This window comes from Cavia porcellus, unplaced genomic scaffold, assembly GCF_034190915.1.
Source record: "Cavia porcellus strain 051 isolate PalLab524CR breed Dunkin Hartley unplaced genomic scaffold, mCavPor4.1 scaffold_17, whole genome shotgun sequence".
Lineage (NCBI taxonomy): Eukaryota > Metazoa > Chordata > Mammalia > Rodentia > Caviidae > Cavia > Cavia porcellus.
In genome coordinates this window covers 27,620,499-27,635,727 of record NW_026947500.1, presented here as the reverse complement: position 1 = coordinate 27,635,727, position 15,229 = coordinate 27,620,499, and the positions used below count along the sequence as shown (strand labels likewise).

Genomic DNA, 15,229 nt, shown 5'->3' with positions numbered 1-15,229 from the left:
CCACCTTCCACGCAATTTCAACAGACTCAGGGACCAGAGACAGGAAAGGATGGGGCAGGGACAGTCCCCTAACCAGGATAGCCATCTGGGTACCAGATCTGAGGCTCTTCTGGGGTCTGGGGGCCCCAAGGTGCCATGTGTGCCTTGCAGCTGTGACCTGCTTTGCAGAGCCTTCATGAGGGACCTGGTCCTGCCAGTGCCTCACTCTTGGAGCCTCCCAGGCTCCCCTGGGTGATATGAATGCAGCAGCCCAGTGGGATTCAGAGAGGCAGAGGTGGCAGAGGTTGAAAAGGCCTGGGGATGCCCCTGGTCACAGGTGCTAGGTCTCCAAGACCTTACAGCAGTGGCCAGGTCATGGCTCTTAAAGCCCCGCAGGTACCACAAAGAGCACTAGTTTTCACACATTAGTGAGGCAGCCACTAGTGGGCACAATAGGGGGTGGGGTGTAATGGGGGAGGGGAGTCTTCGAGGGTGGGGTTCCATCTACCCTTGACTGTTCTGAACATTCCTGCTGGGGACTCAAAGATGGGGAATGGGTGACCCTGAAGCCCTATGGGCTCCAAAGTAGGCTGTGCAGGGCTGCAGGGCTCCGCCCATCCTGGACCCATCACTCACCTTGTCGTGGGATTCCCTTAACAGTAACTATGTCACCCACCCCTGCTCAGCCGGGCTTCCACTAGGCAGAAAAAATGGGCACCCTGTGCTCCACCACCTGGCCTTGCCTGCTTGCAGCCTTGGGTCCTCTGCTCAGCCAGCCACAGTGGCTGGCTGCCTTGAGGCACCCTCAACCCAGAACAGTCATAGCAAAAGGTCGGGGTTCCCGGTAGTTTCTAAGGGGTGCAGCACAGGAGGGAATACTGACCTCTGCGCCCACTAGGGAAAAGAAGACAGGCGAAGAAAAGCGCTTGAGGGAAACTTTGAAAAGCAGAAGTGGAGGTGATCCGAGGGGCGGGACGACCAGGTTTGTGGGCTGGGCGGGGCCAAGGGTGGGGGCCAGGGTCCCTCCAGGTGACAGTAGCTGCGCACGTTCCAGGCCTCCTCCCCTCCCTGGTCCCTGATTCCCGGCCCCTGATTGGCAGGCTCCTGAGACCCAGCAGCTAGCGTCCAGCGCGCCCAGGCGAACGCGCAAGGCCCCCCGCGGGAGCCGGCGAGTAGGAGGGGGCCCCCGGCTATATATATAGCCGCTCTGCCTCAGGCCTGCCCGGCGCGCAGGGAGGTGCGCACCACGCCGCGGAGTCCTAGCTCGGCCGCGCGCCCCTCCCGCTGTCGCCTCTTGTAGCTCCATGCAGCCCGGATAACGCTCTTCGGGGGACCGTCACTCACCTCCACTTTGGCTCCCGCCTCGGCGGCGACGCACTCCCAGCCCCGACCCAGGCCGCGCGCTCCCGAGACTCGCCCCACGCGCAGCTCGGCCGGGCTTCCTGGGCGCACGGACCCCCTGACGGACGCACGGCCCGCGGGCCGGGATGGTGGGGCCCGGGACGGTCGCGGCGGCGCTGCTCCCGGGGCTCCTGCTAGCCCTTCTGGGGCCCTGGGCGGGCCAAGGGGGCGCAGCTGCGCCCACCGCACCCAACGACACCCTGGAGGCCGAGCTGGAGCGCCGCTGGGAGAGCCTGGTGGCGCGCTCGCTGGCGCGCTTGCCGGTGGCCGCGCAGCCCCAGGAGGCGGTCGTCCAGAGCGGTGCCGGCGACTACCTGTTGGGCATCAAAAGGCTGCGGCGGTTGTACTGCAACGTGGGCATCGGCTTCCACCTCCAGGTGCTCCCCGACGGCCGCATCGGCGGCGTGCACGCGGACACCGCCGACAGTGAGTGGGCGGCGGGTGGGAAGGGCTGGGACTGGGCGGCGCCCTCTTCCAACTCACCCCAGCCCTCCTGGAGACCTCGGCCGGGCACCTGCTCCAGGCAGGCTCCGGTTCCTGTCCCATAAGACGCCGGGACTCGTGGACGAAAACACCCATGGTTCCTGCAGCTGCCGCAGGCACCGGCTTTGCGCACCCGGCGGCCGGCGGAGCCCCGCCTCCCCGCCTTCGGAAGCCCAGGCTCCCGGAGCAGAATTCCAGCGCCTTCGCCCGTGGGCACAGAGCGCGCGGCACAGTCACCGGCACGCGGGGAGCCCGGGGCTCGCGCCCAGGCTGGGGCCGGGCTTGGGGGCCGCCTCACTCCTGTGGTCAGGGACTGGTCGCTGATGCTACAGCCAGGACAAGAGAGGGGCTACAGAGGCCCTTGGGGGCGGCCTGCACTGGGGACCCTGGGTCCTTTACATCATCACCTGCCACAGAGATGAGGTCCCCAGAGGCGCACACAGGCTGAGGGACTGTGGGCCAAGGGTCACCTGCCCCGCATGACCTGTGCCCCGCCCCCAGGCCTCCTGGAACTCTCCCCGGTGGAGCGAGGGGTCGTGAGCATCTTCGGAGTGGCCAGCCGGTTCTTCGTGGCCATGAGCAGCAAGGGCAAGCTCTACGGCTCGGTGAGTACCTCTGGGTTGGGCGTGACACCCATTTGGGTACCACGTACAGGGCTAGGAAATCGTGATCTTTCCAGGCCACAAGACATCAATCCTTCTACCAAACACAAGGAATAGGGGGCAGTGTCAGGGTCTCCAAGTTGGAGCTGGTCATGGTGCACTCGAATCCCCTGAAGTGTCCCCAGGACCCCATGTCCAGCCTTGATAAAGGGAGCTGCCCTCTTCCTGTCACCCCAAGTTGACACCTTCCAGCCCACTGACAAGAGGCCATGGGTAGCTTTGTCTGTAGCCAAAGAGCAGGTCCTTGTAGGCAGGACATGGTAGAGACGAAATCCTCAGTCCTCTGGCTGCTAGGTGCCTGGCAGGTGGCCGGGCCCCAGCTGTTGTGGGCTGGCCATAGCCTCTCCTAGCCTGTGAGGGTCTTGACACCCAGCTGCCCAGGGAAGACCTCCCTGCCCCCCAACCCCCTGGCCTGGCTCACGCTGTGCTCTGCCCTCCAGCCTTTCTTCACCGATGAGTGCAAGTTCAAGGAGACCCTCCTCCCCAACAACTACAACGCCTACGAGTCCCACAGCTACGCTGGCATGTTTATCGCCCTGAGTAAGAACGGGAGGACCAAGAAGGGAAACCGCGTGTCTCCCACCATGAAGGTCACCCACTTTCTCCCCAGGCTGTGACCCTCCAGAGGAGCCCTGCCCCGGATTCTGGAAGCCTCCTGGAGGAGCACTGTCTTCAGATGGAGAGTGTAAAGCGAGAGTAGGTGTGAGCTATTTAAATTAATTATTTAAATATGTATATATTGCCATCCAATTATTTATGGTTCTGTGAGTGTGTTCCATATTTTTCTGGAAAGAGAAAAAAGAAAACAACACCACCAAAAACACACAACTTTGACTTTCCTGGTGCAACGGGGGATATATGGATGCCGTTGGATTTATTTCACTGTCCAAAAGGTTGTCACAAGTGTGCTGCTACTTCATGTTTGTAAAAATGGTGACCTCAGATTCTGATGGTGTCCAGCGTTCCCATCTGGAAAGGCCTGCCTGGGGCCTTGGGAGCCACGCTGCCTCCAGCAGCAGCCTGCAGCGGCACCACTCCCTTTGTGCCTCCTTGTTCTGAGTCAGGAAGGATCAGTTTCTCACTTCTGCCCGGAAAGTGCGCTTGTCCCGGTCCTGGCTGCCACTGCGTTTTTAGATCCGCCAAGGCTGACTTTGGAGCTTTGCTGAGTCCATCTTCCTCGATCTGCCAGATGGGAGAGACCCTTAGACCGCTTCATAAACTCCTGTTGGCCTTTTTTGGAGCAGCCACAGCCATTAGGGAAAGGCAAGGTGGTTTTGTAAAGTCCGTGTGAAGGAATCCATGTCCCGCCGAGAGACTGGAAGGGGACAAGATGGTGTGTTTGCACCACAACTCAAAACCTGGTAATGAAATATAATTTGTGATAGAACGGTCTTCTGATCATGGACTGGGATGTGTATTTTTTAAAAGTAAAAGCAAGCAAAAAAAAAAAAACCAAAAAAACAAAAAAACAAAAAAACCCAGGCCTCCCTGTGCACAGGGAACTTCAGGCTAGACCTCGCTGTTGTTTTTAGGTAAAATGTCCCTGTGACTGTACAGGACTCTGGCTGCAGCCTTCCCTGCAGGAACATGCTGCCTTCCCGTGCATTCCCTGCACATGCGCATTTAACATCTACCGCATAAGCCCACACAGCCCTGGCGAAGCTGCATCAGGAACAGAGGGTGCAGTTTGCCATCCCGAGTGGCTTTTTTCCATATGTAGCCAAAGAGGACTGCAGATAGCGTTGGTGCGTCCCACTCGAACCTTGTCACGTTTGAGCTATCTTTACCCCGTGATTTACTTTTAGTAAGGGCAATCATGGTGAAAATATTTGCAGACAGCTGTTCGAGTGCACTATATGGTCACCAAGTAACCTTATATTTTCCTTTATATATTTTACAAATGTAACCCCTGTCGTTGAATAAAGATGGAAGAGGCAGGGTTGGTGAGGTTTAAAAAAAGTTCTGAGGTGATGGCAAACATTTAATTTTAATGAATGACTTTTTAGAGTTTATACAAAATGACCTTAGCTTGCTACCAGAAATGCTCTGAATGTTTCGCCAAGACTTTAAGACTCTCCTAGGATGTTTCTGAACCCTCTCCCGAATTAACTTTATGGGAGTCTACAGACAGCAAGACTGGAAAATCTGATTGGACTTTTTGTCTTTCACATTCCTTTTGCAAACTCTTTGTTCCAATGCAAATCATCGACTTAAAATACTATTCTTACCCAAGGCCTATAAGAAGCCAGTTGCAAGAAGCCACTGAGACAGGACCACACACCTTCAACTGCTGCTTAGAGTCTTAGGACTTTGCAATGTAATAATAGTTTTTCTAATTTTTAAATCACACCCTGGACTCCAGCAATGGTCAGAGATCTTCATGCTGTTGGGACAGTGGAGGGGTGGATAAGTTTTGGACTTGGTGTATTCACACAGAAACAAGCCATGATCTACTTGGGTGCATCCAATTCTTAAGAGATGTCTCATCTCAGAGACCAATCAGGTTGTCAGGGATTAACGTGTTTTAAGGGCACAATTCCATCTTTGGTCGCTTGTAACTTATATGTATCTTTCTTCCCAGACTGTGCAGGATGCACCTAGGCATGTGACTGAACCTTTGAAATATTGTAACGTTTCCACGTTGCTGTGAGGGAATTTGAGGTTTCTGTATTTACCACTGTTTCCGAATCTGTCTGTAGTTTTATACAGGTGCCAATCCATGATGTGATGTATGTGCTGTGCACATGGAGATGCCCAATAAAATGAGAAGCATTTCATCATGTAAAAAAGCCCCACTAGAAGTGATGTAAATAATTGGGAAAGGTATTAAAGATGGTGAAAACATGCCTTGAAATGCCAAGATCCTGTGTCTTCGGTCTTCCACTGGTCTCTTTCTATTTGAGGGCTAAGCCTCACATTGCTTGGGGTGGGGGTGGGGGAGACAAATTTTAGCCAGCTGTGTCCACACAAATGTAGCCTTGAAAACAGAGCCTTGAGGGGGGTGTGAGTGTCACCAATTTTGCCATGACTCCGAATCTTGCAGTTTATTCTCATTCTCCCAATGGAGCTAATTCACGCCACTGCCCCACTGTCACTAACCAGGGTTCCTAGCTCCCTGGCCTCAGCCTGGGGTGCACTAAAGCAATTTGCACTTCTCTGGGGCAGGGAGGGAACTCTGGGGCTGGTCCTCAAAAGGCTGGAGAATGCCTTGACATCAACAGAAAGAGTCCTAAATTGCCTTTTATAAAAGTGGGGAGTCTCAGGTGTGCAAACCCCAGCTACTCCTGAGGTTGAGGGAAGAGAGTTGCAGTTCAAAGCTAGCCAGGGCAGTTTAGCAAGACCTTATCTCAAATAAAAATTTGTAAAAACCTGGGGAGGAAGCATAGTGGTAGGGTGCTCCTGGCTTGATCTGCAGTCCCATCCTCTCCAGTGCAATAGAATAAAATTTCAGAGTACCGATCAGGAAGGCTAAGGAGAGTTTTGTTTAACTTGTGGCTTTTGCTAGTGTAGGCTGGACTATCACTAGCTGGTTTCCACTAGGGTGCCCTTAGTGTATTTTGCTTAGTGTATTTAGCTTAGTGTATTTTGCTGCTACGTTGTATTAAAAATGCCAGCCTAACTATGCTTAGAGTGCTGTCTTTGGCAGCATAAACACTGAAATCAGAAGGATACAGAGGAGAGATTAGCATAACTATTCCTAGAATCTGAGACTTACTTCTCACAAAATATGTTCAATTGTTTCAAAAAGACAATCAGAGTCGGGTTCATAACTGCCTCTTGTTTTCCACAGGCTCCCCTGATTTCTTCTTTTTGAGACAGGGTCTCACTATGTAGTTCAGGTTGGCCTTGAACTCACAGCCATTCCCAGGATGCTGGGATTACAGGCTTGTGCCGCCACATCTAGCTCTTTGCCTGGTTTCTTCCTGACACCCGTGATCTGAGTATGACAGAGTTAACTTTTTTTTTTTTTTTTGTGGTACTGGGGATCAAACTCAGGACCTTGCGCTTGCCAGGCAGGTGCTTATACCACTGAGCTTAATCCCTGGCCCCAGAGTTAACATATTATGAGTTAAATTATGGTCCCCTTCTCCCACCCTGCAAAAGACACTGAAGCCCCACCCCTCAATGATCCAATACCTGATCATTTGGAAGTGGGGTCTTCACAGCAGTAATTGTGCTAAAATGAAGTCTGCATGGCTGGTGTCTTCATGCACAGCAGGCTGTGTAAAGGGACAGACACAACCGTGAACACCAGAGGGCAGAGAGCCAGGTGAGGCTTCCACAAGCCAACAAACATTGCCTGGGGACTGGGATTTAGCTCAGCGGCGTATGCATAAGCACCTGCCTTGCAAGCAGGCGGTTGTGAGTTCGATCCCTGGTACCAATAAAAAAAAAGACAAAAAAAATTACAACAAACATTGCCTGCAGCCAGGGGAGTGGTTCTTGATACCCCCTGGAAGGATCCACCCGGTCAATGCCTGGATCTGTAGATATCTGGCCTCCAGAATGGACTCCGTGCCTTTCTGTTCATCAGTTTGAGCCTCCTGGCTTTAGCACACCATCACTATAGCCCCAGGAGACTAGCATAGACAGTTATTCGTATGGGGGCACTGAAACCTTCCCATGTCCTTCTGGGGGCCCCTGGTGTCCTCAGTCACCTAAGTATGCCCTTGGCAAACAAGGAATGCTCTCACCAGTTTGTGGTATGAAATCCCCTTGTGGTTGCAGAATCCAATGCTCTCTACCTCTAGCGTAGAGGGGTCATAGGGGCGGGGGTCAGGCTGGGCCCAAAGAGCTGGAAACTTATACATTCCAGAAACACACTTGTTGAGTGCCCGCCGTGTACCAGGCTCAGAGCTGAGTGAAGGAACTCTCGTTATAACAGAGGAGGTGACAGCTAACAAGAGACAGAAAACAGCCTGCAAGGTGGGCAGAGCTAACGTGACAGAGAGCAAGGCAGAGAGGCCAGCGTGGGCCTTAGCAGTGAAGGCCCCGGTGGGAGGCCTTAAGGGAGGGTCTTCCAAGGAAAGGAGCAGCCAGGGCAGCTTAGGAAGAAGCGGTCTCAAAATGTAAAGCAAAACGAGGCTGGGGCCATAGCTCAGTGTGACACTGCTGGGTTTGATCCCCAGTATAACTCATGAAATGAAATGGAGACAAGAAACAGCGTTGGACTGTCTTGCACTCCTCAGATCACCCTGCCAGCCAGAGAGCCTGGGATTTCCAGCTTCCCCTTCCCCAGCTCGGGAGTGGCCTGCTGTAGGGCCCCATTCCCCCGGATTTGGAGCCCATCCCAGCTGCTCCTTCTAGGCTTTTTCTAGGGTGACCTTGGGAAGCCAGGGACTCCTCCCGGCTCTCAGCACAGCTCTGAGTTTGAGATGGTTCGCACAAGCAAACAGTAAATATTGGCTATGATCATTGTTATTCTGCTGAGAGGTTAATGGCATACTTAACAGTCCTTTCTACCTGCCCCTTGCTAATGGGAGGGTTTTCTGGCTGGCTCTAGGGCTTCTGTCATGCAGAGAGGAGGCCTTGTCTTGGGTGTGGCTGCTTCTCTCTCTTTTTTTTTTTTTTTTTGAGCTAGGTTGCATAGTACCAGCCCTCTCACCTGCTGGCTCTCTCTTTCTATCTTCCTTCCTTTCTTTCTTCTTTCTTTCTTTCTTTCTTTCTTTCTTTCTTTCTTTCTTTCTTTCTTTCTTTCTTTCCTTCTTGTTTTGAGACAAGGTCTCTCTGTGCAGCCTTAGCTGGCCTCAAACACAGCAATCCTCCTGCCTCAGCATCTGGAGTGCTGGGATTACAGGCGTGCGACACCGTTTCTGGCTTCCTGCCTTGTTTCTGATGACTTTAGTCAGAACCAGGAATTCCAGCATCATTGCAGCCTGTGCTGATTCATCCTTGCTTAGTGTGAAATGTTAAGGTTAGGTTCCACCTCCCAAGCTCGGGTATCCCTTGTCGTGGGAACCAAGCAACTGCAGATCAAAAACTATCTGAAAAAACTTACATGTGCAGTGAGCACACGCAGGCTTTGCCTAATGCGTTATTCCCTAAGCAATGCAGTGTGACAAGGACCTGTGTAATATTCTCAGCATATTAGGTCTTACAAGTAATCTACAAGTGACTTACAGTATATGGAAGGAGGTGCGTTGCTTTTATGCAAATTCAATGCTAATTTATGCAAATACAATGCTAATTAATTAATTTTTAAGCCAGAATATCTAAGTTTTTAATTAAACCAAATGGGCCTAGGATGCCAGCTTTTAAAATTTTATACCTTTATATACTTGTCATAATACTGATCACATTCATCATAGGGAATTTGTACCTGTACATAATATATCTTGATTCTCCCCCCATTCCTCTCCCCGTCCTCCATTCCTTCTTCCCCACCGCATTTACAAAATTTGTTTCCATTTTTCCTTCTATTTTCTTTTTTCTTTTCCCTTCCTTCCCTTTTCCTTTCCCCCTTTCTTGTTCCTTTTCTCCTCTGAATGTTTTTTCTATTTCCCAATATCTGTCCTCCATTATGCTCCTTTGCCCTTTGATTTTCTCATGCAAGAGAAACACTGTGACATTTAACCCGATGTGTCAGGTCTGCTTTGCTTATATTCTCCAGGTGCATCTGTTTGCCTACAAATGCCTCGTTTACCCTTCTGTATGGCGCAGTAACACTCGATTGTACACAAACACATCTTCTTCATCCATTCATCTGTTGATGGCACATGGGCTGTTTCCAAGATTTAGCTGTCATAAATTGTGCTGCTTTAAACATGGGTATGCGCTTATTGCTGTGATACTCTTTTAACTCACATACTGCTTTTAACTCTTAAGGAAAGATACCTAGAAGGGGAACAGCAGAGTCAAATGGAATGTTGCTCCAGATTTTTGAGGCTTCCAGTTTATATAAGAGCTTTGAGCAGTTGCAGGTTTTGACATCCACGGGATGCAGGAACCAAGTCTTCTCACTGCCCCCGCCACCCCAGGATACTTAGGGAACATTGTTTCTCTCCAATGCTAACAATTTGCAAATATCATTGAAGTGCTGCATGCTTCTTTTAAAAGGGGAAAGTGGCCCATGCTCATGAAACTGCCAGCCTGCACCCTATTTCAAAATAACAACAATAAAAACAAACAAAAACCTAGGGAAAAAAAAAACAGTTCTAAAGTTTGTACAGAAACACAGAAGATCTCAAATAGCCAAAGCATTCTTGAGCAAAAGAGACACTGCTGAGGATTACTACAGTTCCCAATCTCCAAATGTACTACAAAGCCATCATAACAAAAACAGCATGGTACCAGCATGGTAGCAGACACATAGACCACTGGAATAAAACACAGAACACAGCAATAAATCCATCCACCTGTGGCCAGCTGGTCCTTGACAAAGAGACCAACAGCACATGTTGGAGAAAAGAGAGACCCCTTCACAAGTGGTGCTGAGAAAACTGGGTATCAGAGTGTAGAAGACGAAACCAGATCTCTACTTCTTACCCCGTAATACTGATTTTTTTTGAGACTTCAGATTGGCCTTGAACTCACTATGTAGCCCACGCTAGTCTTGAACTCATGTTGATCCTCCTGCCTCAGCTTCCCATGTGCTAGAATTACAGCCCTGTGCTACCACACTCAGCAACTAGTATCAATTCAGAATAGGTCAAGGACCTACCTAAGACTTGAAACTTTGAAACTGCCAGAAGAAAGCAAGGACACACTGTGAAACGTTAGGCACAGACAAAGGCTTCCTGAGTAGGGCTTCACAGCATAAGAAATAACAGAAATAACGGCAAAGACCAACAAATAGGACAATATCAAATTAAAAAACTTCCTCACAGCAAAGGAAACAATTTACAGAGTAAAAGCCTCCAGGAGAGGAGAGAATCTTTGCCAGCTGCTTTTCGGACAGAGAATTAATATCCAGTGTTTTAGTCATGAGTTGCGAGGGGATAGATTTAATACAGGACACATAATTTACAGGATTATTTTATGAAGTTCACCCAAAAAGTCAGATGCACAGGAGACCTGTCCATGCACTAGAAACCCAAAGAACCCTGTTGAGGACCTGGATCCCACGGCAATGTGCCACAGGAGTCCAGCTGGAGGCCGAGAGCCCAGGGCAACGTCTCTTGCAAATCTCTATCAAGGATCTGCATTGGGAACACCCAAAGGTCATCGGTGGAAGCTAGAAAGTCTGCACCAGCGGGGTGAAGGAGCTGTGCCAGCAGGCTGAGGCATCTGCACTGGAGCCAGAAAGAGATGTGCTCAAAGTAAGGACCAGAGCTCCGCCAAAAGAACCACAGCCATCCTCGGTGACAGCGAGGACCCAAGTCCCTCTGCTGATGAGAACAGCCAGCAAGACAAGCTTCTCCAGGAGGATCAACAGCACCATCTTCCCCTCCCGTTCTCCTTGTATGGTGTTGGCAGCAATCCTCGGCTGGCTGAGGATCCCCAAACCAAACCACGCTCACTCAGTTCAGCTGACCCTTGGTTAGTCCACCACAGCCAGAATAATGAAGAACTCAAAAGCTTAACACCGAAAGAAAGGGGAAAACGAAAAGAAAGAGAGAGAGAGAGAGAGAAAATACCAATAGCCCAATCAGTAAATGGGAAAACATAAGAAACAGACACTTGCCAAAGAAGTGCAAATGACCAATGAGAATATGGGGAAATACTCAGTACGTTTAGCCACTAGGAATCTGCATATAAAAACTACACTGAGATTCCCTCTCTTCCAGGCCAGAATGGCTCCCATCAAGGATGCAAAAACAATAAAGTCTTCCTTGTGAGTTCCTGGAAAGGAATTCTTCCACACAGATGGTGGGAATGTCAACTAATCCGGCCATTATGGAAATTGGTCAGGATGTTCCTCAAAAACCCAAAATTAGAGCTACTGTTGATCCAGCTATAGGGGGGCTTCTCAGGGTACCCGTGAAGGAATTAATTAGAGTGTACTATAGAGATACTGCATACACCCATGTTACTGTGCACAACATTCACAAGAGCTAAGCTATGGAAAGAGCAGAGGTTTCTGTCAACAACAGAGGGATGTGTTATGATTTATGCCTAGATGTTCCCCCAAAGCCTGAGCGCAGACTTTTTTGGAGGTACTGAATCTAGAGTTTGTGATGGATTCATAGTGCAGTGCTGGGATTAAAGGTGCTGGGATCAAGGCCGAGTGACTGCTGATGGCTCGACACCGCCCTAATCCACCCTAATCCCAGAGGTCTGGATAAGATGAAAAGAGACAGAAAGAGGCTTGTTTCCCCCCTTTTATTGCTCTTGCTGCTTTTTCTGTCTCCTGCCACCATGAACTGTTGCTCTATGCCATGTGCCATCCTGCCCTGGAACCAGCCCACCATGGACTAAAGCCTCTACAAACTGTGAGCTAGACAAACCTTTGCCATTTATTTGTTTTTCTGTGGATTTTTTTTTTTTTTTTTTTTTTTTTTTGTCTTTTTTTGAGACAGGGTCTCGCTGTGCAGTTCAGGCTGGCCTTGAGCTCACTTTGTAGACCAGGCTGATCTCGAACTCCCAATGATCCTCCTGCCTCAGCCTCTCGAGTGCAGGGATTACAGGTGTGAGCCACCACGCCCGGCTTCCCCTTTAATTTTGGGAGTTGAGTGCTTTGTCTTAGCAATGAGAAAAGTAAGTATTGGGCTGGGGATTTAGCTCAGTACCGATTAAAAAAAAAGAGAAAAGTGTTATTCAGCCATAAAGAAGAGTGAAATTGTGTCTTTTGCAGGAAAAATGACCCAGAGAGAGACAGATATCATGTCTTTTTGGTATAGAGTCTGGAAAGGGGAAAGGGAAGGGGAAGAAGCTGAGGACTGTGATGGATGGAATTTTTGCTACAGATGATGCCAAAACCGGGACACCCTCGCTAGACAGTGAGACGCCATCTCCACTTCTGGATATCTGGAATCAGCCCATTCCTCGGAGGGGCAGTCTGCCACGTCCAACCACCAGCGTCACCATCCCCGCCTGTCCTCCTCCTGTATAGGGCACAGGTCAGCCTCAGGGTCACCCCACACACACCCCACAGCCCCCCACATCAGGCTGGCCTTGCTTCCCAGTCTCTTCATCCAGGGTGGCCCGTATACAAGCCCCGTCCCTGCCCCTGAGGGGCCCTCGCTGCCTCCAGACCAGCACACACTTCTCGCCTCTCCACAGGGAGAGTCCATCCTGAATCTCCTTCTAAAACGCCTTCTGTATGTCAAGGTCTGAGGCTCAAGGTCACAGCCCTGTCCAGGCCTTGGGCTGTTCTGGTCACCCACTGCACCCAAGGTGCTGTTCCAAATTAGTGACCTAAGCCACCCCACTTTCTTGCATCTGCGGGTACTGTGGGCCTGGATGGGGCAGGTCTGGGGGGCAGGGGTTGCTGCTCTGCATGCAGTCAAGGGTCTCAGCCATTGGATGGCCCCAGGAGGGTCTGGGCCTGAAGGACACTTCTGAGCTGTCCCATGGGGAGCAAAGCTGGCAGAGCTTTTGGACTCCCTTGTCTGTCTGTCACCAGGTGCCAAGCAGCTAAGGAGCTGGGCCTTGGGAGCTGTCAGCAGCTTTGGGTGATGACCCCGTCCAGGGAGAGGAACCACATGGCAGGTCTTCCCACCTGCACGTGGTTGTTGATTGGTGAATTGTGCAGCTACCGCCTCAGTGCCCTCCCAACCAGGACTGGAGTCCGAGGGGAGGGACTGGTGGGGATGGTCCCTTCTCCCTGTCCCCATCCCCCCACCCCCATTCCTAGGAGGCTCGCTCCAGAGCTCCAGGAGCAATGGATCCCCATACCAGGCTGAACGCCAGCCGCCGTGCCAGTCCTCCACCACGGTGCCTGGGCTGCTTCGGCCCTGCTGGCTACCTGCCCCGGGGTGTTGTTTAAAGCATCAGATAGGAGCTGTGGGCATAGCTAAGTAGGAGAGAGATTGCCCCCAGCATGGGAAAGGTCCTGAGTTCAGGCAGGTAAAAAGGGTGTCCTACTGGTCTTTTTCTCTCTCTCTCCCCTCTCCCCTCTTTCTCCAATCCTCCCATCTTAGCCTCCCAGAATGCTGGAATTAGAGTCTGCACCACCACACTCAGCTGGCAGTGACATCGCTGTTAAACCACTTCCATTACTGTAACAGAATACCCGAGCTGGGGTGATGATACATAATCAGTAACAATTAGTTCAGCTCACAGTTCTGGATGCTAAAAGCCCAGTGCAGGAGTGTGCCAGCTCTGGTCTCTTCCTCTTCTTCTGCAGTATCCCACACCATCACAGAAGCACCCTCCCAACCCCCCTTGCTAACAGGTGATTGTGAGTTTGGGGGTTGCCTCCACCCCAGCGCTGTAGAAATGTCCAGCTCAGCACAGTCCTGAGGGGCCAGCTGCTGTAACAGATTGCACGGGGCCCTTGAAAAGCACAGGCGTTTCCAGCTCAGTCTGGAGGAGGCCAGAAATCCGAGCCAGAGGAGGCTTACCATTGGTGTCTGGTAAGGGCCCGAAGCCTGGTTCAGAGACAGCACCTTCTCTCTGCCACACCATGGCAGATGGGGGTGAGTTAGTTCTCTGGGGTCCCTTTCACAGGACACTAAATCCCATTCACCTTCGTGACCTATCACCTGCCGAAGGCTGCATCTCCTAACACCATCTCCAAAGCGGGGAAGACTTCGATTTGGGGGCACACAAAGATTCAGTCATTTGCAGGTGGGGACAGGCTTCTCCCCTCCATGGCTCTCAGATACTTAGACCTCCATCCCCAAGTCATAGCCAGAGTCCGTCTCTGGATGGCTTCTATTCCCGCAGCCAGCCTCCCGAGAGGAGCCACTGTGTACCGCAGGGCAGAGGCACTGGCTTCTAAGGCTCGGACAAGGGCTCTGCCGGGGCTCCACCCTTCCCACACTCCCAGTGCCTGGGGCCGGGCGGACTGTGCTTATGGGGTTCCTCAAAATTCTTCCCTGGGGTGAGCTGTGGGACCTCCACGTTCCTATGCGTGCATTCACACAGGTGCACACACACATAGAGGAGCCGAGAGCTTCAGGACTGCCCTGTAGGCTGTCACAGGGCTTAGTGTCTTATTGATGTCTGCTGACCTCCCAGGAGTGCTGTTTCTAGACACAGAGCCCCAGGGCTCATGCTTTCACCTGCTAACTGGCCCCGAGCAGTTGTCTCAGAGTGTTCCCCTTTTTTGGGTCCCAAAAGTCCCTGTGCATTATGGGCCTACAGCTCTCTAGCTCAGGGCAACCCCTAGCTTGGCAGCAGGGTGGCAGCCAGTCCTGTGCTACCCTGTACTGCTGTGGGCACTGCGCAGGAGACAGTCCATGGAGCTTGAGTCTTGGGCTCCGAGGTGGGGACAGTGATTTGCTGCCTTCCCAGCTGTCAGAGTCTCCAAACCTCAGCCCGTTCGGGCTTCCAGGGCTGCCATGTGTCAACGCAGGGTCCACTGCGTGGTGTCACTCACACTTGGGCAGGCTCTGCACTTCATTTCCTTGCTATTTTTTTTTTTTTTTTTTTTTTTTTGTCTTTTTCCTTTTTATCGGTACCGGGGATCGAACTCACGACTGCCTGCTTGCAAGGCAGGCACTTATGCCGCTGAGCTAAATCCCCAGCCCCTTCCTTGCTATTTTTATTTCCCATCTCTTGTTACTTTACTTACTTAAGTACTTTTTTCTTAAAATTGTGCAGCCCCCATTTGTCCAGAGATAACCCTGGAAAGAAACCCATAGAAAGCATCATAAGGA

At 51.4% G+C, this 15,229-nt stretch overlaps 1 protein-coding gene across 1 annotated transcript; it reads left to right on the top strand.

Moving 5' to 3' along the window:
- The first annotated feature begins 1,466 nt into the window (after positions 1-1,466).
- On the top strand, positions 1,467-3,142 carry Fgf4 (fibroblast growth factor 4). Its single transcript, XM_003468323.1, has 3 exons — positions 1,467-1,806; positions 2,365-2,468; positions 2,966-3,142. Exons 1-3 carry the CDS (start codon positions 1,467-1,469, stop codon positions 3,140-3,142), a joined length of 621 nt encoding a protein of 206 aa, XP_003468371.1.
- The last annotated feature ends 12,087 nt before the right edge of the window (positions 3,143-15,229 follow it).

What these genes read in the sequence shown, in the direction of transcription:
- Fgf4 (XM_003468323.1), top strand. Translation starts at nt 1,467, where the DNA reads ATGGTGGGGCCCGGGACGGTCGCGGCGGCGCTGCTCCCGGGGCTCCTG. An exon ending in GCACGCGGACACCGCCGACA is followed by an intron (nt 1,807 to 2,364) that starts GTGAGTGGGCGG and finishes CCCCGCCCCCAG; the next exon opens with GCCTCCTGGAACTCTCCCCG. An exon ending in AGGGCAAGCTCTACGGCTCG is followed by an intron (nt 2,469 to 2,965) that starts GTGAGTACCTCT and finishes TCTGCCCTCCAG; the next exon opens with CCTTTCTTCACCGATGAGTG.